The following is a 21795-nucleotide window of genomic DNA, read 5'->3' as shown; positions in this document are numbered from 1 at the left end:
TATCATTTAATTATTAATTAGAGCTTAATCCCCAAACCTGGCTCTATTTGGGGAAAAAAACAAAAGTTAAGCTTGCTTCCCTCCCTTAATACTTAACCATTTCTCACCAATCCAATCACAATCCAGTGAGATTGTAGTATGGATCAGTCTTGATTACTGGCTCTGGTCAGCAAGTTTTTTAGCCAATCTAAATCAGCTACTAACACTTACTTAAAAATAGTTTAGGGAGAGTAAAATGTAAGGAAACTGAAGAAAATGAAAGTATATGTCAAAATTTTGTGGTCCCACAGGGGAACAATTAAAATTAAATTATGAGGCTATTAGTAGCTTGAGTAGCTTTGTTACATCAAAGAAGTGATAGGAAAGATAGGGAAATGTAGGAAAGTAATTAGCTGAATACCGTATTTACCATTTGATGTTTTGAAGCTAAACACCTACACCTAAGATGGAGGGAGAGGGAGAGGGAGAGGGAGAAAGAGAGAGCAAGAGAGAGAGAGAACGAGAGAGAGACAGAGAGAGAGAGAGAGAGAGAGACAGACAGACAGAGAGACAGACAGAGAGAGAGAGAGACAGAGAGACAGAGAGAGAGACAGAGAGAGAGAGACAGACAGACAGAGAGAGAGAGAGAGAGAGAGAGAGAGAGAGAGAGAGAGAGAGAGAGAGAGAGAGAGAAGCAGGAGCAGTTCCTTGGTCTAACCTTATAAGTAGTTTTCTCCATCCACTAGCTCTACCCCATCACATCTCAAGAACTAATCATAGTTCCTCAGTTTGCCTGGCAACAAACAAGAGGGCAGTTCCTGTGGGATCAGTTTCCCCTTTCCTTGGTTTTAACTTCCTTTCTCTGATGGTTTGTCAATACCTGCACATCTCAATGGTAATTGACCTACAGGTCACTGATTGATGATATCAAACAAACACATAATCCGGAGGGAAATTCCTTTTAACACTAAGTATCTCTTTACCTTTCTCCCATTTTCCCCTGTCTATACCAATACTACTACTACTACTACTACTACTACTACTACTACTACTACTACTACTACTACTACTACTACTACTACTACTACTACTACTACTACTACTACTTTCATTTAATGAAGTTATCAAACTCCAAACAATCTCATAATTTAAAATATTACACAAGGTAGTGAGAAACTAAGTGTGGGAAAAGACTCCAGAGACAGATCCAACACTCCATAGACTAGCTGAGTAGGAGAAAAATAGTGCATATGACTGAAGGACTAACTTTGAGGTAGTTTTATGTAAGTGATGAGGCTTGATGAAGCAGGGAGAAAGAAACCCTGGTGCCTGGGAAGAAATCTTGAAATTTAAGAAGCTCCAAAGACAAGACTTTTAACTCTTCTCTAAGTATCCCTTCTTTCACAAGGAGCTCAGTTGCTCTGATTGAGACCTCAGTCAAATAATGTGTGATATTTATTCAGGTCCAAGTACCATAAGCTTACAGAGCACAAATCCGCAGTATGCAGTCCCTGCAAATAAAGTCAGGAACCAACAGATTTAGCCACCAGTGGGTTCTCCTAGTGGCCCCATAGCTCTGAAAGACTCCTCCAACCTCCATTTCTGTGCCTTTTCCAACTTTGGAGCCATGGACTTCCAAAGGCCAGGTTCCTCCTTTACATAACTTATAAAACAGACCTGGGATTCTTCCCTCCCAATCCTAGAAAGAAAGACTTGCCCTATTCTGATCCACAGAGTGGCAAGAGCCATCCATGCCAACCTGGCCAGGTCAGACTTGCAGAAGAGGACTTGTTTCCCAAGAGTCATATTCTCACCCATCCATCCCCCCTCTCCCCTTGTTTTGGCACTGTTTGTGAGATGTGGGTGTCTTCCCTTGGTGAGCTTTCCTATGGAAGTTGTGGGATCCTCATTCCTTGTTCCTTGATTGGAAGCAGCTACTAAGGAATCTCATTAAAGGGAAATCAGAAACACAGGAAGTTTATTAATTGGGGGAAATCTGAAATAGACTAATAAGGCACCTCTCCATGCTAGTCATCTAGTGCTAATGTTGCTGGACTATGCAGGAAATGGAACACTGAGGAAGCATTTCCTTCTGAGAATGGTGTTAACTCTCCGGTTCTCAGGTCTCTCCCACAGCTTTCTCCTTTTCCTGGTTTCTCTTTTCCTAGAAACAAGATGAAAGGGCTCAGTGAATAGAGGGGCCAGGCCTGGAGTAAGGTGGTCTTGACTTCAAATCTGTCCTTTGTCACTTCCTATCTCTGTTACTCTGGGCATGTCACTTACCCCCAATTCCCAAGCCATTACGCTCTTCTGCTTTAGATCCAATATTCAATATATATTCTAAAACAAAATTTATGGGATTGTTTTTTTTTAATGTGAGAATCCTGGGCACCAGAGCAAGAAATGAGGAAGAGGATGATGTGCACACCCTCTACCCACTTTACAAGACAGATATTCTACATTTGCTCTTTTTCTCCATAAAAATTGTAAAGGGTCAAGTGGGTATTTTTTTGGTATTGTTAACTTCTTTTGCCCCTGTAGGATTCTTGCATGTTGGTTGTCAGTGCTTTCATAGTTTCTGTCTCAAGGGACTTGGGACTATCTTTCCTTCCCTTTCTGAGGCTTGAATGAATGTAGGTAGATCTCTGACGAGGTTTTTTTTTTCTGTGTAGTTCTTGCTTCAAAGCATTTTGTCCTATGGCTATCTTCCTCAGCTGTTGCCTCTTGGATTTTCAACTGTAACATGGGTTTTGCACTAAGTTCATCATCTGCACCTCTGCTTTGACTGCCCCTTTGGCTACCCCTTTGCTGTCCTGCTGCAAGGACTGTGTTATTCAGCTTTGAGTCTCATTGCCAAGGCAAAATCGTTGGAGATTTTCCTGGCCCTGGCATTAACTGTGGTTCAGTATTTGATGTGGGGGAAGATGTGGTCAACAAGTACTTTGATTTGAGTAGTTTCTCTCCCATAAGGCATAGGAATCCTCACTCACTGTCTATCTTTCATACTGTGTCCAGTAGGAGAGTCTCTTACTCCTCTGGTTTTGGTTCCTGTTCTTTTGAGATGCTTTGTAATGATTGGTTAGAAGGAGATTCAGAGTAGCTCCTGCTATGCTGCCATCTTGGCTCTGCCCCTGTTGGTTTCTAACTGCTGCCCCTCTGCTTCCCCAGGTCATTCCCACTTTGATGGCTCACCTAATGAGTTCAGCTTTATGCATTACCCCCTGGGAATCTATTGACCTAAACTGAGTAATCTTCTAGGCACAGAGAAATGAGATGATACTAATTACAGGAGTTTCCAGATACTCAGCACTTTAAAGTCTACTAAGCAATATAGTATCTCATTGTGTTCCAAATCACAAGCATTATCTTCATTTGAATGGTAAGGAAACTGAGGCTGATAAGTTGCATTAGACTAACACCAAGCCTTCTCCCTTCCCCACCTCCTACATCACTGATCCTCTTCTTATCAGTCCACAGGTGCATTCATTCATTCATCTAACTGACCTGGGTCCCACAGGGCATTCACCTCTATCCCACAATATTTTTCACCCACTTGCTCAGCACAAGATGTCCCTAGGCTCTGGACTAGAGATACAGAAAAATGACTCAGTCCCTGCCCCCTCCAGGACTATGTCCCAAACAAGAGGAGGCAAATTTGACTGAGACAGACAGTATGGTTCAGAATCACTAAATTTCCCTTTCAGAAAAGGAAAACTTGTTGTGCAGTTATTAAACTCTATTTTGATTTTCAAGATTTTCATGTTTATGTTTAATTGGATATTCCTTGATTTTTCCAGGGTACTGGTCAGTTGTATCCACAGACAGCCCTAGAGATGTTAAGATGCCCTAGATCACACTTGGTGTCAACTGCTACTCTGAAACTTTTTGGAGTAATGAGCCAGAGTCCTTCCTGTTCTGGTAGTTCCACCTAGTGGACAGAAGAAGATCTATAGCAAGAGAGGAAAATCTGAGGCCAGGAATGATTGAGCCAGCCTGATTTGCATCTGATCATAGAGGGGCAAATGTTGGAGCCCATCCTCACCCATGAAGGGATTAGGTTGGATGTGAGCCTGTTTATGGGTCTCATAACTGTTGTAGAGTCAGTCCAGGAATCCTGTTCAGTTCAGTTCTCCAAGGCATCTCAAATCATTTTTGGAACAGAAATGAGCAGGGAGTCAAGTCCAATAAAACTGGATCATATTTGGCCTGTGGGGTATTGATTCTATTGCAGAAGGTAAGGGTTTAAAAAAATAAGAGTTGGAGAGTCAAGAAAGAAAGGGAGCCTGATTGTTGCTGGTAGGAGAAAATCAGGAAAGAGTCTTTATCTGATCACTGTAATCCACTGAGTATCGCTTGGCAGGGGCATAGAGCCCATTATAACTCTATGTCTCTAGGACACATGTCTCTCCTCCCCTTTAAGTCTTCTCTTCTTTGGGCTAAGTATCTCCAGTGCCCTCAATTGGTCCTTCATTTAAATATGTGTGTGCTCATGCCTCTTCTCTGCTCATGTCTCCCTATTGACTATAGACTGTCCTTCAGTGTTCTTAGACTGCCATTAAACTGTAGCCCTTCAAAAAATTGTCGAAGACTTTTCAGATCATTCAGGTATTCATTGTCTCCTCAGACAGCATGGGTGTCTACCTTTGGCATTCAGACTCAAACTCTGTACTTTCCCTCCTCTGAACCTTTGTTCAGTCTATGTTCATGATTTATAAAAAGTTTTTAGAAATGGTTTCATTTGATCTAAGAACACTATGAGGGAGAGATTATTAAGCCCATTGTACTGATGAGGAGACAGACACAGATAAGTACTTACTAAAATTCACACAGCCAATAATATTCTGAGACAGGATTTGAACTCAGTACTTCCTCACTCTAAATCCAACACTTGTCACTATACCATGCTAGGCATTGGATCCATTGGGTTTGCCAAGGCACCTTCCAAAATGTCTTACCATGGCTGTCTTGCCCAGGAGCATGCTCAGTGTTCCCTCATATTCTCCCCCCAATTCAAAAGGTGCCTACCTGACCTCAAATTTGTTACCTTCCTGGCCAGTCCCACTTGACATTACTTGATACAAGTGGGAGGTTGATACTTCCTCACCCTAAACTTCCCAACAGAGACCCTGGGAAGGAGTGCAAACTACCAAAACCAAGAAGAAAGGTCAAAGTTGCTGAAATATTTCTAAGTTATTCCTTCCACTTTGGAAATGAATCCTAAGACACCTGGCCAAGGATGACCCAGGAAGGAAGGCTGGCAAGCTTACTGGATGTGCCCCAGAGATTGCTCTGGCACACACACCTCTCTCAGTGGCAAGGCCTACCTGCCAATTAGAGATAAGGAAAGGGCTCCCCTTGGGCCATGAATGCTCAGGGAAAATTTGTCCACTTTGGTTCAGCTACCCAGCATAAGACTATATCTAATCTTGAAGATGATCACCTTCCATATTCTAATTCTCATCTTGCAGAGCAAGGAAAATCCTAAGGAAAGGGGAGAACCCAAAATAGGGAATTCCAGAATCATCTGTAAAGGGTATGAACTGCCTCCTGATTGCAAAACAGAGTCCGAGGCATGAGAGATGTTATTGTGGGTTTAATATCTCTAGACTGAAACAGGTCTCTCCTGACTCCCAGTCAGAGGCTCTTCTTTTTGTACCTTGCTAATACATGATCTATTCCCACTGTCTGCCTTTCCTTTTCTTTCGTCTTCAGAGTTAAACTAATGTTTCTCTTTCTGAACACAATCTCCCTGTGGCCTGTCCCTAGTCCATCCTCTCCAGCCTTCCCCAATATCCTCAAAAAGCCATGGAGGTAAGGAACCCTGGATTCTTGAAGTCCAGGCCAAGGAAATATTAACTCTTGATGGTTGTAATGGGTGAAGGTTGAAGAGGGTTATATAGAAAAAAAGAGTTGGATTTTATATTTACAAGTTTGGTCACCAGGAATTTAATTAATTCCAAAGAGATTTATTTACAATTTATTTATAAAATGCAGAAAGAGTGAAGTAAGACATCACAGAGGATAAGGTAAGCTACCTAGCCTAAACACTAATTAATTTGCTCCTGGCCCCTGGGCAGGGAGAGTTAGTTCTTAGCCTGAGGGGTCTCTGCCCTTGTAGCTGAGGCCCTGGGGTTATAGGGAGCCTTTCTCAGGAGGATAGTTCTTTCCTGAGGCTGTTCTCTTCAGAGAAAATCCAGCCATTAAGAGTCAGATTTGTACTTACCACAAGTCAGTCCAGTCAGGAACAGGGTCTCAGGTACAGTTAGCACATCAATGAATGAAGAATTGACAGGAAGTAACAGCTCCTTATAAAGACATTTTTTCTTGTGTCACTTCCTGTGCTTTCCCCTAATTCCACATCTACCAATCACAGTTGAAGTCCTGCTTTAGGACTGCCCAGGAGGAAATCGGTAGATTCTGATTTGTCACCCACTATCGCACATGTGGGTCACAGACCGCACACATCATGATTAAGTGGGATACTTTCACTTTTGGTGACTAGATCTAAAACGGGCATATCTCTATATTTAACTTTTAAGTAGGGTGTTTACAATTTTGGTTATTAAAATCTAAAAACAGACAGGGGATACAATTTAATCTTCACAATTAGGGGAGAGTTAAGGATTTTCATTGTGACAATCAGGGGAGAGTCAAATTCAATCTTCACATGGTTCTGCCAAGCTAGAAAGGACTCAAATCCAAGTCCAGGTGCTGGATGAAGGGGTCTGTCATCCCCAGACCAGCTTGCCTCAGCCCAAAAAAGTTGAACACCAGGGGCTTGGGTTCCATGTGAATGTCTTTGTCAGACACAGGAACTGAAGATGAATTTCCCAAGTTCTGGAGGAGTTGAGATCTGCTCTAGAGAAAGGGGTGTCTTTGTCTTTGCCATTGAAATCACAGATTCTTGGTCTCTGGCCTCCAGACTTGCCAAGGTCTTAGACAGGCCACTTGAAAACCAGTTATTTCATTATAAGGAAAGAAAAAGAACCAACACAGTCATTTTCTGTCTATTCTCTGCACAGCTCCTCTGTCCAAACCTACCATTCTCACCTCCAACATTACTGCAGTGGAGACCAAGGACTTCTCATTCACATGCCAGGGTATAGGTCAAATTCATGTTTACTGGTGGCTCATAAACGGAGTTGCCCCAGCTGGTGGCAGGATACAGCTGTCCCCGGATAAAAGGACACTCACTATCCGCAGCCTCACAAGAAGGGAAAACAAAGGACCCTATGTGTGTGGAATCGAGAACCCAATGTTTAGCAATAGGAGTGATCCATTCACACTGGATGTTGCTTGTAAGTATATTTGTTCTTCCTATATGGTGCATGCTTATAGCCTGGTGGTGTGTTCCCAGAGGCTAGGCTAATTCAGTCACTTCTCTGAGAGATAAAGAGGTAGTCTATGAGGTTCCCAACCCCCTTCATCTTTAGGGAGCCCAGATTGGCCTTGTCATGTGTTCTGGTGGAGGGTGGCCATGTAGGGTGATGAACTGGAGAAAGCCCAAAGATCTTCCAAGTTCAGATCCACACTGGAAAAGTAGAGGACCAGTTGTGAATTTCCCAGTGCAAAGGAAGATCAGGGAGACACAGTGTTCCCTGCTGATGGGTTACAGATTAGAAGATGCCCCTTGTTTCTAACGTAATCTCAATATGGAATCCTTCTCTTTCTTCCAGATGGCCCAGATATCGCCACAATTGTTCATACACCGGATGTGTACCCTACTGGGGCAAATATTACTTTGAGCTGTTCTGCTACATCAAACCCACCAGTCCAATTCACTTGGTTACACAATGGACAATCTGTCAGCAACTCAGCCACATTTTCTTTTATTGCATCACTGAATCATGCTGGAACCTATACCTGTACTGCATCTAACGCATTCACTGGATTGACGCGCAACGCAACCAAGAATCTTATAATCTATGGTGAGTATCTAGATTGGGACCCCAACTTTGTGTTGGGCTCTCTCTTTACCTGACATGAGAGTAACAGAGATAAGTGACACTCTGCCCTCCTGGTCCCACAGCATGGTATTTTGTGATAGAAGGAGCTCTAAGCTCATGATCATGAAAATTGTAGAATCCTTCCATTCCTGTCTATTATCTGTATAGTGTATCTACTTCTTTACCAAACTCAGTTTCTCCATCTGGAAAAATGGACAATCTTTTGCTCTGTATATAATAGAATTCTATGTAGAGAAAGTCTTTTTTACATGGTAGGTACAAAAAACATGTGAGTTGTTGCCATCATCCTTGTTTTTGATATATTATTATTCTCTTCTATTCCAGTGACATACAACCTTCTTTGTCTCCCATCTTCTAGAACTGCAGGTTCAATGACTGCCCCATACTGTTTCCTTCAGTTCATGTCCTTTGGTGATTTGGACCCATAGAGTGTTGTTTCCAGTCTTGGTTAGAGTATAAGCTATGGTCATGCAATGGGGCTGGCCATGATCCTCTTTGGCAGGGAAATTCTGGAGATAGAAAGAAGAATGCAAACTTCATTTCCTTTCACACATAGAGATTCACCATTGCACCTATAGTTTTCCTCTTTGTGGCATAAAGTGACACATGGAAGCATGTCTGTTATGAAACCTGGTTCTGGTCTTTTGACTTTAGCATCAACTAGCTGGGTCCACAGTAGAATTCATGCTTCTCAATTAATTCACTGGTCTGACTTTCCAATGTACAGATGAAAGACCCTCCATTCCCATAATCACATTAATGTACAGCAGGACCATAGAGAGATCATCTCTGGCCTTAGTTTCCTTTTATTTCATGCAGTTTTATTGTTACAAACCTTAGGGGTATCCCACCTTCCTGTGCCTGACTCTGGGGATGTTCTGCATGGAGAGCAGGGGGGAGAGATAGAATTGTGAAGTGGGGATGTGACCTTGGGAAAGTCAGACACCAACAGCATATACTTTAGAGGAGGGATGATTTTTTATTCGACTAAATGTGTACATAAGGATGCTTAGAGCACAATTTAATTTAGCAATGAAATTATCTATGTGTTACTTTCTTTTGTTAACTATTTTCCAATTACTTTTTCACCTGGTTCAGGTAGCACCTGGGAATGTTGCAGGCTATGTATTTGACACCTGTGGTTGAAAAGTGCTTTTTCTTAATTTAATTTTTTCCAATTAACCAAAATCTATTTTTTGTCCCCCTTCTACCTCCTACCACTAATGAATAAGAAAAGCTTTGGGGTGAGTATGGATTCTAACTGCCTATAGCCACAAATTAATATATTCTTAGGTGGATACCTGAGAAGCAGAGTTAGAAAGTGAGGGAAAATGGGTGAAGGGGATATAGAGAAAGAGGGAAAATAATAAAGGAAGAAAGACTCAGAGACACGGCTTAAAGAGCTTGGGATCCAGCCTGTGTGTACCTCTGATGGTGGTAGAGAGAGAGAGAGAGTGACCTACATATGTCCTCAATCTTTTATTGGAGGATCAAAGAATGGGAAATGGGAGGTAGCTAGTGTTCATGTGACAAGGCATAAGACTTAACATTGGTTCAACTGGCAACCCCAAGATCAAAGAAGAGGAGTTTAATTAAGCATGTAACCTGTCATGGAATCTGGTCTGGCAAAGTGGGAACAAGGATACTGTGGCAGCCTACCCAGGAATTCTTCTAACTTTTCAACTGTAGATTTGGAGAGTGGTCAGAATTAATAGAGTACCTATTAAATACAATGATCAAGAAGTACTATGCCTATGAATCCCATACATGAGCACATAGGTTGCAATATTAGTACATTAATAATAGATTCAAGATTAAAATACACCTATGATGTCACATAGACAATCAAGGAAAACTAATTCCCAATCTCAAAAAATATCTGTTGCAACATACACCCTGAATCCATCCCATTTCTGAAGTGAGGCAGCTGATTTCATAGGAAGTCTGTAGGTTTTTGTAGAAAGTGAGTAACCTATTATCATGGGTTTTCTGCAATCCTTGTTAGCCACTGCATTGATCAGAGGTCCCAAGTTTTTCAAAGCTGTTTGCCTTCATAACACTGTAGTTATTGTATAAATTACCTCTTGGTTCTACTCACTTCATTCTGCATCAGTTCAGACAAATCTTCTGAAGTTTCTGTTCTTGAACTCATTCTGTTCAATGTTCCTATGAGTGACTTGGATAAAATGAAATAATATATGTAAAGAGCTTTGTAAATGGTGACCATTATTGTTCTACTGATTCTACAGACAGAAAGAAAGCATAGTTTTGAAACTTGAAAGAAAAGAGAGAGAAAGAAAAATTGGGAGGATAGGGATGTTAAAAACTGATAGGATACAGAAGTAGCTCAGGAAACTGGCACATTAGATGGAATGTGATAAGCTGAATGTTATTGGGGATTGGTATCAGGTCCTATCCTTGAGTAGAATAATCCTAATAACAAAAAAGCATCTGCCTCGATGGGGCCGTGACTGGTATGTATGCCATAGAAAAATGGTTGAAATAATGACGGATGGTTGATTTTAAAAAGGGGAAATTGGAGGCAGTCTTTTATTGCAATGTTACATCACATAAAGAGACGTTGGGGATGATTGAGGGAACCACAAACTTATTATCAGTCGGTAACAGGCAGTTGAAAAAAACATGATGCAACTTTCTTTTTTTAACACTTACCTATAAGTCGTACAATCAATACTGTGCAATGGGGGCTAAATGACTTTCCCAGGGTCATACAGCTAGGAAGTTTCTGAGGGCAGATTTGAACTCAGAACCTCCCATCTCTAGGCCTGGCTTTCAATCCACTGAGCTACATAACTATCCCAACCACTAATGCAGTCTTAAGAGAAGCATGCCCAATTCCAAGAATAAGGAGACAGCTGTCCTTCTGCACTATCAGATAGCACTTGGATTATCAGATGGCACTTGGATTATTGTATTTGGTTCTAGATCACACATTTTACAAGGGGAAACAGTGAACTTGGGAGTGTTCAGCCAGATTGGTGAGGGAGTCTGAAGTCTCTGAAGTTCATTTGAGGAAACTCTGCATATTAGCCAAAGGAATAAGAACTTTATGAAGAGGCCTGATAGAAATTCTCTGAGCTCTTATGTGGAAGAGGAATTAGAAGTCTTCTGTGTGCCCCCAGAGGGCTGAACTAGAATCACAGAGGCAAATGGTGATTGCCACGGTCAGGGTCCAGGTCCACTTGCGACTCCAGGGTTCCTGGCAGGTGGCGAATGATCAGTCAAAATAAATAACATAAAATAAATAACAAACGGAAGACAGTTTAATCATTATGGCCATGGGACTGCTTTGCATCTTCGAGCTGCTCTGCATTCCCAGGCTTGGGATTTATTTTTATATTTTTATATCCATATCTTTGCATGCAGGTATACAAAATCAAAGAGAGGTAATTGGAAAAGTGATACATTAACTTTTAACAAATCACTTGATTAACATTCTATATTTTTGTATTGTGATTACAGACAGAATACAAGATAAATGATTTCATCACAGGTGGCTTACTAGGGAGTTTGAGTTACTGATTTGTGTAATTGAATCACTGAGGCATATTGAAGCTTAGTGTGCTTGTACTGTACCTGTATGGGCCTCTATGATTGATTTGTGTGCTGGCTTCATGAGAAAGTTTGGGGCTTAGCTTGTAGCTGAGATTTTGCACTTAAATAAAAGTTAACCCATGATAGTCTTTTTGGGATTGGGTTTAAGGGTCTGATCTTTTGGTGATGTTTTGGAGAATTAGGATACATGTGTTTTGTTCCTGCATTATTTCTTTTGAGACTAGAGGGAATAATAATCATGTCAATTCATAGGTAAGGGGCATTGATGAAAGAAGTCATGCAACGGGGATAGAGTGGGCAGTCACATCTCACCAAGGACCACTCTGTGGTCTCCCCAGCTACCACACATGACTCTGTCAAGGCATCATGGACTGATGGCCCCCAGCATATCCCCCTTTTTTATTTTTGAGCTGAAGAGTCTTCAGTTCAATTTGGACTTGCTGAATGGTGGACCCTAGGTATCAGATGAGGATTGGAAAGCAAAAAAGAATAAGAAAAAATTAGAAAAGAGCAATAAAGGTATGGGTCAAATCACAGTTGGAGATAAGGGTGGAGATGCTGTCATAAAATGAATTAGCAATGGATGAGGCTGAATAAAGGGATATACCAGAGTGACAGATATCCATGATTTGTCTGTGTAGAGTGGACTCCTTATAGGGATGGCTGCTCGTGATGAAATGAGTGCAGTGATATCCAATATAAGGGGTGCAATGAAGGGGTTTAGGATTGTTTAAACTGTTGGAAATTAATTTTGCGGCATAAATGCCTGGACCATCATACCAGTCATTAGTCATATGAACAGGAAGAATCACAAAAGGTGGTTATTTAACAACAAATACAATGATAGCAGGAATGGAGGGATTAAGAGAATTTGTTAAAATACATAGCAAGAATTTCTATAAGTTGTGTGGGAAACACATTGTACAATCAGTACATAGATTTGAATGGGTTTGGAACTTTTCTTGTCACTGGGGCACAGTAATATAGCAGAGGGAGAGAGAAGCAATGAATTTCCACAAAGAAAAATTAGTAATGGGAGATAAGGGGCTTTCAATGACAGAAATACCAGGGGGTGCAGATAAAATGGCGAATCTACCCATTATCAATAATACTCCAATTCCAATCATTGTCATAATTTGGAAACAGGTTGCTTGCATGTTTACATAACCTAGCAATTGTTAAAATATTTACCTCAAATAAATGTAAGGTTCTCACTAACTTTGCTACATAGAAGCTTTATTTATATGCATGTCATTATAGTGATGAGAAACTATCCTATCCTATCTTAAAGTCTATTTAAAGTTAGTATAATAGAAATTTTTAGTGTTCTCTCTAAGAATTCTCTTTACTGTAGTAGGAAGAGGGAGGGGTAACAGGTAAACCTGCTGTAACAGGAGAAAAGGGGGGGGGTGAGTGTGATGAAACAGGTTTACTCAAAAATTAAAATAAAACCTTTAATAGTATTAATTTAAAGTCATAGGATTATTGTTTTTAAAATTATATATGGATTCCCATACATGTATGTGGGTAATGGAATCCCTTTTCCAATAATCGACGAACTTATTTGTAATCAAAAACTGCTTCTGTTTTCCAGCTAGTGAATGATTACTTAATTCTAGATGTGGAGAGAAAGAAGGGAGGGGTAGCAAGGACTCAAAATGAGTCATCAAGTTTGTATCCTAGCAATTCTAAACAATTCCTTTGAGGGGTTAATATACTTAACTTTTCAAAATGTGACCTTAAATTTATATAATGAATGTATTATGGTTCATACAGAAGCATTTACAGAAAAAAATTGACATGTTGATATATAAAAAGTAATCAATATATTTTCTCAAAAGTTTACCTTAACCATTTGAACCACAAGTCTTTCAATTCTAACATATTTACATTAGCATTTTAAGCAGTTAATTCAATTATTCATAAATCATTGCAATTTTATTTTTATTTAACTAACTGTAATATATCAATTGTTATTAAAAGGAAGGCATGTTCTCTAACCTGAGCTTCTTTAGGATTCTGGATTTATAGTTTAGACTTTTGCAATTGAATCACATAGCCAAATTGTGCAGTTTCAATTAAAAAAAAAACCCTTTTTATTCCTGTTTGCTTCTAGAAAAAGGTCATATTTTCACTTAATAGTAGTTTATAGAAATTATAATATTTAGGCATACTCAAATAAACTCTTAAAATTCCTGTTATTTCTTTAAGCCTTAGTTGTAATATGTCTTATTATCAGATCAAGATTTATTTCAGCTATTAGCTAACCTCTCAGGTTTTTCAAATTTTATCTCTAAAATTTAGATAAGGTAGCTGAAAACTTTTATATTTTTAAAACATTTTTGTTGTATTGATCCCTTAATATAAATGTAAAATATTTACAAGCACTTTTGTTCTCCTTCCTGTATCTAAAAAAGGGGATAAATTACTTTTGGAATGTTTCCAAGACAGTAGACGCTTGACTGCCCTTGTAGTCTGAGAAGATCTTTCCTTTCTTTCGAATCCTTTTTTTAACACTTTAGTTACACATTTTTAAAACCTTGACATTAAATCACTCCCAATATATTAATTAAAAACTTAACAACTTCCAAATTCACTTTGTTTAAAGTCCCTAACATTTCCTTAATATTCTAGTTTTCCTTTCAAACTTCTTCTCAAGCAGAATAAAACCTTCAGTTTTTGTTTCTATTACTCTTACTATAAATAGGGGAGAGGCGACTACCTTTTACCTAAATTTAATAGCCTAATAATGAATCTTATTTGACTTCTGGACTGGTCAAATTTCCTTTGCCAATTGCACTAAACACAATCTGAATAAAAATTAAATTTCTTCACAGCACAAATTCATACATATTTTGTGTACATCTATTATGACATTATAAGAAATTATATTTAAATAGATATGTTTCTTCTTAATCATAGCACATATATTCCCTATCAAGAATAACATTGTTTAAAACTTCCAATCTTAGCCATACATCACATACTTAACAACTATACAAATTCACTTATGCTAATTACCAATTCTGAACTTCTACAATCTCAATGCTAACATGCAATTACTTTTGCTGTCTTTGAATGACACTCATTTTTGAAATCCAACATTTAATTCTTAGAAAAAGTTCTCCACTATAACTGTTGTCTGACTGAATTTTACACATAAACATCTTACGTTTTACTAAGCATCCAGTATGTTTTTTTTTGCCTTTTAAAAAGGAAAAATTCCTCTTGGTGTCAAGCTGTCTATTAATTACTTTCAACCAGTTCTGAACTTACTGCGATCACTATCTCTTATTGGTTCTAGTGTTGATAAACAGACCTCTGGCTTGAACAGAATTGAATTTAGCTAACATATATCACTTCTAACTGAGACACAATCATCACCATAAAATTCCACTCATCACAGTACATTTTCAGACTAATTAGCAGTTTTCCAAAGTTGCCTATATAGATCTGTAACCTCAAACCTAAGAGAATAGCCAATTTTGGGAATAAAAGTTCCCTTTGTGTATTCCAAATCATTTTTCCCTCTTTTTTTCTGGATGGGCTCTTTCCAAAACAAAAGGAGGCAAGATTTATGGAACATAAATTACCTCTTTTCAGCAGAGGACTTTTGAAGCAATTTTTGTAAATGACCAATTAAGGAAACAAACACAAAACTTATGATGCAGACACATAAATTGAATCGCACATAACAAACATTAAACATGTACTATAGGAAGCATGCTTTTAAAAGTTAAGGTGTTTACTCAAGATCTTGAGGAAGAAAGAAAAAGGAAGAAGAAAGAATAAAAAAATCCATCTTGCTGTTTCCAAGGTACTATCCCTTTAAAACTGTGAGAGGTGAAAAAAGTTTTTGGCTCCACAAGCCTTATTTGAAAAGGCAGTTTTCAACAAGGGGTTGAAAAATGGGCTTTTCTCTGCTAAAGCTGAAGATCTGGGGGTCGTGGAGGAGGAGGGGGACCCCTTATTCCGAGTCCATTCATTCCTCCTTCCCTCAAGTGGGGGAAGGGGTTTACTGGTGGTTGTCTAGCCCACGGGGATGTTATCAGATTTTGATTCTGGGCTAACTTTTTCTTCTTTGTCTAAATTTACCATTCTTACATTGGGGAACCACAGACTGCAATTTTGAATAAACTCCAAGAACTTAGTCAGCTGTGATTTGCTTGCTTTTCTCTCCTTTGCTCCCCTTTTCTGAAAACTGTGTTTAATTATTTCAGTGAATAGCTTGCTTTCTTTTAGTTCACTGTGTCCCATGGCGGCCCTTTGCTTCTCCTAACTTAACCTGTTCTGAAACCACTCCTCTCTGGGAGCCTGCCCTTCTTATATTGGGGGCCCTGGATTACTCCCCCCCAAACCCTGCTCTATCCACATTGGGGGGCCTGGGACCTCTTCCAGGGGAAGAACCTGATCCGTTTGAAACTTTTAGGGCTAGGGGAAGGGGACTTACCTAGCTGGGAGTGGTCCTGTTCTGGTGCCAGAATGCCATGGTAAGGGTCCAGCCCCACTGGCGACTCCAGGGTTCCTGGCAGGTGGCGAATGATCAGTCAAAATAAATAACATAAAATAAATAACAAACGGAAGACAGCTTAATCATTATGGCCATGGGACTGCTTTGCATCTTCGAGCTGCTCCGACATTCCCAGGCTTGGGATTTATTTTTATATCCATATCTTTGCATGCAGATACACAAAATCAAAGAGAGGTAATTGGAAAAGTGATACATTAACTTTTAACAAATCACTTGATTAACATTCTATATTTTTGTATTGTGATTACAGACAGAATACAAGATAAATGATTTCATCACAGGTGGCTTACTAGGGAGTTTGAGTTATTGATTTGTGTAATTGAATCACTGAGGCATATTGAAGCTTAGTGTACCTGTACTACACCTGTACCTATTGTATGGGCCTCTATGATTGATTTGTGTGCTGGCTTCATGAGAAAGTTTTGGGCTTGGCCTGTAGCTGTGGTTTCACTGGGAATTATGCACCTAAATAAAAGTTAAGCCATGATAGTCTTTTTGGGATTGGGTTTGAGGGTCTTTTGGTGATCTTTTGGAGAATTAGGGTACATGTGTTTTGCTCTTGCATTATTTCTTTTGAGATTAGGGGGAATACTAATCATGTCAATTCATAGGTAAGGGGCATTGATGAAAGATGTCATGCAAGGGAGATAGAGTGGGCAGTCACATCTCGCCAAGGACCACTCTGTGGTCTCCCCAGCTACCACGCATGACTCTGTCAAGGCATTGTGGACTGATGGCCCCCAGCAGGTGATGGGAAACAAAACCCCTGAGTGTGAGGAGAAATTCTTTATGAAGTCATTATTAAGTCATGTCCAACTCTTCCTGACTCCATTTCTTAGCAGAGATCCTGGAGGGGTTTACCATTTCCTTGTCCAGTTCATTTTACAGATGAGGAAACTGAGACAAACAGGGTGAAGTGAATTCCCTAGGGTCACACAGCTAGTGTGTCTGAGACTACATTTGAACTTAGGAACAATGGTTTTCCTGACTCCAGTCTTCATCCACTATACCTCCTAGCTGTCATTTAGTCATTAATTATAGCTATTCAAAGTAGCCTGGACTGTAATGAAAAGTGGGAGGATCTCCATCCATCATGAGATGCCTTCCAAATCAAAGTCAAATGACCAATTGTTGAAGATGTCCTTGTGAGGATTCCTTCAGTGGTTCTGTTGGACCAGATACCTCTGAGGTCCCCTACAACTGTAAATTCTGAACTTCAGTGAAAATTCCCTAATTCTTGGGGCTGACCTGTCTGTAAAATGGTTAGCACAAAACCAGTGGAATTAGGCATTGGTTTTCATGGGAAGAGGAGTGTAGGAGGGGAGGGAAAGAGCATGAATCCTGTAACAAATATACTAAATTAATTAATTACAGAAAATCTTTTGTATAAAGAAATAAAATAAAATGCTTAGCCCACATAAAATGCCCTGAAAGACTTTCTTATCTCCCCTTCCCCCTTCTCCTCCTCTGTGGAGGCCAAATGACAATCTGTCACATCAAATGTCCTAAAGATTCTTATTTAGACAAGGGCTGGACTTGATGTTCACCAATGTCTCTTCAATTCCAAGTATCCATGGTTCTGCTTGCAAGTTCATCTGCCTGGTTCAGAGGGATTTATTTGACTGGTTCTCCTTGACCCCAGAGAACAGAACTTAGAGAGGTGTGTCAAAGCTGCAGAGAGGTAGAGTTTGGATGATTGTCATGGCAAACTTCCCACCAATTGCAGCGGTCCAAAATTGGAATAGGTTACCTTAGCCAAGAGGTTTCCAAACAAAGGTTAGATTGCTTGGGCTAGTTGACCCTCTTATCCCAATCCTGAGCTGCTGTAGGATCCTTGGAATATAAAAGGTGGTAGAAATGACCAAACAATAATTACTTGGGAAAAAAGAAAAACATTAGGGATTGTTTAAACTAAAAGCTAACTTGCTATCTGGACCCAGGGAAGCAGGGGTCCTTCTGTGCTCCAGGAAGGCTGGGCCACCCCTGGAATTGATGCTATAAGCACTTCTGAGCACCACAGGTTAAGATAGAGTTGGAGAATCCCCCATTCATGAGGCTGACTTTCAATGTCTCAATTAGCCAGGTAGGTAACCCAGAGCTCTCATATACAAACTATGGCAAGAGAGACCCAAGGAAGCTGGTGTATCTGCTGAGAGCTGTTAGGCCATGATGTCTTGACACAGTCACTTGTGGAAGGCAAAAGGTCATAAAGTGGCTCCTTGGCAGGATAGAATTGTGCACTCAGCCCCCTTTGTATGACTTCTCTCATCAACATCCCTTACTAATGGAATTCACATGATTATTGCCCTCTCTCTAGTCTCAGAAAAAGTCATATTATAGCAAAATACTTGCACACTATTTCCCCAAATACTACCAAAAGACCTGACTCACAAAACCAAACCCAAAAGACTACCATGGGTTAACTTTTGCTTAGGTATATAATTGCTAGCAAAAGCTGTGCCCACAAAGCTGTGCCCCAAAATCCTCTACTCCCATGTTCTGATTTTTATTCTCCTAAGCCACTACATAAATCGTTTGTAAGGAGAGGCCCATATAAGACGCTTCAGTACACATGACTCATCATGCTTTAGTGACTTGATTTACTGACCAAAACCCTTCTTAAATAACTCCCCAACAAACTCATGAAAATTAATTAGTACCTCTTTGATCCCTCCACTTGATTGTTGTTTGTCTCTAGAATTTCTGATTGATTATCTATTTTTATGAAAGGAAATAAATTATTTTCCTTGAGTCTGTAAGCTCAAGCTCCTCATAGCTTAATGAGAAAATTAAGCCACCTGTGATAAAATAATTTATCTTGTGCAAAACCTTTGTGTATTCTGTCAGAATCAATAGTTATAAAAAAGTGTATAGAATAATCTCAGAATATTAATTAAATGATTTGCTAAAAGTTAATGTATCACTTATCCAAATTATCCTTATTTGAACACATATGTTGAATAAGGTAGTTGTATGCCAATAAAATGGGTATAAAAATAAAGGCTAATCCTGGGCATGGCAAGGCAGCTCCATGCAAAACTAAGCCCCAGGATGACATAAAAATAGTTATCTTCCATCATTCATTTCTGCCTTGCCATCACACATGGCTGAGAATCAAACCTGATGCAGTGAACCAGGCAGGCCCTGACCTCACAGCATGTATTCATTATCAAAGGGATGCCCTTTGTCAAGTGATCAGAGGCTCATCACCCCAAGTTTGGCCACAAGGAGATGAGATTTTTTTTCAGGCTCACATATTCACTATGTCCATTTGGTCAAGGCAGAAAGGCAAAGAATAGAGGAGGGGAGGAAAACCTACAAATCACAGCTATTGAAACCAACAAGTATCCTGTGAAAACCCACAGTTTTGGCTGAAGGACATGATAGAGGGAGGATTGAAATGGAACAGGAGGGAAGCCATTCTGAAGAACTTGCAGGGCCTTGGGTAGAAGCAGGACAGAATTTCTCTGTATGGCCCCAGTGGGCAGAGCTAAGACTGAAGTGGGGAGGTTGGAAGGAAGACAATGTCAGCACAGCCTAGGGGAGCCCTCAGAAGCAGAGCTGTCCAGAGGGGAAAAGAGCCCACATAACTGACAGTCATGGATAAGCAGAGGCTGAATGACCACGGATCAGGCATGCTGTGGTTCTTGGACCAGATGCCCTCTGCTGGCTCTGGTACTTTCTTGCTGAGACAGTGCTAGGTTGTTGGCCCACTTGGGTCCCATCTCAGCCAAGACCACTTAGACCTTAGAGGATGCTGCAAAATCTCTCCTGCAACAGAGTAAGGCTATTTACTACCATGTTCTCAGCTGGCCAAAGAAAAAATATAAAGCTGGACTAGACTGGAGGGAAAGGATCAAGAAAGCGCACCCATCCCACAGAATTCAGAGTTGGAACTCACTTCAGTAGTCCTCTGGTGTGCAGATAGGAAATTAAGGTCCAGAGAAGGGTCTCTGACCTACTGCCCCATGGATAACTGCAGGATCTGGACTAGAAAGAATTGCTCCAGACTCCAAGGGCCTAGGTCAGTGATGGAGAACCTTTTCTGAGTTTGATTGCCTAGAAGGTAAATTCAAGCTGTGAGTCCCCACATTACCGGAGAGCTGTAATGATTCTTGAGATTAACCAAGCTATCTTTCTGTTGTTCTTACTTGGGGAGGACTCAACAAATCGTGAGGCATCATAGCAGTGTAAATACACCCAGGAAAGGTCCTAAATGAAGCCACTGTGAAACTGTGAGTTGTGTGAAGCCAGTAATGCTCTCTGGGACTTGGTGCTGTTTTAGATAGGTGGGAAGCTGCACTTTTACAATGTGGGCCACTCTCTCCAGCACCATCCTCAGTTGCCAAGTATTGCTCTGAAGAGTGCAGGCTGTAAGCAGGATCTCCTCCTCGGGTTTTTCCCTTATTAGGCCCTGAAATGCTTCTCAAAGTTAAGGGAGCAGCTTTAGAGATCTTATTGCTGCTCTCCCCAATACCCCACCTCCCACTAATGCTAATTGCTGAAGGCATGTGGGGGCTCAGAAAGGGCCTTAAAAAAAGAAAAATAAAATAACAGACTCCCAGGAGCAAGATACCCTTCTTTAAAGGGCTAGAAACTGGAGATTTGGGTTACACCAGGTTTTAGTGTCAGGAACTCAGAGCTCAATTCCAAAAACCAGGCTCTGTTTGGGAAAACCCCCAAAGGATAAGCTTGCTTCCCTCCCTCAATACTTAACCCTTTTTGTCATCAAAGCAATGCTTTCTGCAGTGAGGTAGTAGCTTTGATCAGTCTTTGTAATGATTGGTTGGAAGGAGATTCAGAGCAGCTCCTGCTATGATGCTGATATCTTGGTTTCTAACTGCTGCCCCTCTGCTTCCCCAGGTCATGATGGCTCACCTAATGAGGTCAGCTTTATTCTTTACTCCTGGGAATCTATTGGCCCAAACTGAGTAATCTTCTAGGCACAGAGAAATGAGATGATACTAATTACAAGAGTTTCCAGATACCCAGCACTTTAAAGTCTACTAAGCAATATAGCATCTCATTGGGTTCCAAAGCATAAGCATTATTTTCATTGAATGGTAAGGAATGGTAAGGAAACTGAGGCTACATAGCACTGGACTAACACCAAGCCTCCCCCATTCCCCATCTCCCACATCACTGATCCTCTTCTTATTAGTCCACAGTTACATTCATTCATTCATTCATTAAAAGGGTGCTCATCTAACTGTCCTGGGACCCACAGGTCTTTCACCTCTATCCCACAATATTTATCACCCACTTGCTCAGTAGAAGGTACATAGGCTTTGGAGTAGAGATACAGAAAAATGACTCAGTCCCTGCCCCCTCCATGTTTTCTTGGTTTTAATCATATATTTCTGACAAATTTCAGTTATAATGGGTATCTGTTCAAATAATGCCTCCAATCTATTGTCAGCTTTCTTCTTCATGATACCAGCTCCAACTTGGATGTAATTTAATGTCTGAACCATTGCCATGAAAATTACATATACTTGAGGGAGAGTGTTCTAGAGAAAGGATGTATCCAAAGGTATCTGGGTCTAATAGGTAGACCCAGATATGTTTATGTTATGTGTTATGTTTACCACAGTAACACCATCAAAACTCCCATTAAAGTTGCCCAGAATAACAACTGCAACATCTTTTCCACAAAATCCATTCTGTTGTTTCTACTTCACTTGCCTCACTTCGTTATTAATATGTCAGATACTAAGTTCTTATTTTTTTATAAATGTTTAT

General features: G+C 40.2%; 1 protein-coding gene across 1 annotated transcript in view; it reads left to right on the top strand.

Moving 5' to 3' along the window:
• LOC103092368 (uncharacterized) overlaps positions 1-21795 on the top strand; it is a 1666349-nt gene that overhangs the window by 1404232 nt on the left and 240322 nt on the right. Inside the window, exons 98-99 of the mRNA XM_056825346.1 lie at positions 7002-7277; positions 7656-7907. Of these exons, the coding sequence (XP_056681324.1) occupies positions 7002-7277; positions 7656-7907 (528 nt within the window). The remainder of the gene's footprint in view (positions 1-7001; positions 7278-7655; positions 7908-21795) is intronic.

This window comes from Monodelphis domestica, chromosome 4 (genome assembly GCF_027887165.1).
Source record: "Monodelphis domestica isolate mMonDom1 chromosome 4, mMonDom1.pri, whole genome shotgun sequence".
In the NCBI taxonomy this organism is placed as follows: domain Eukaryota; kingdom Metazoa; phylum Chordata; class Mammalia; order Didelphimorphia; family Didelphidae; genus Monodelphis; species Monodelphis domestica.
Note: the sequence above shows the minus strand (reverse complement) of the source record. Positions and strands in the feature narration are given on the sequence as shown.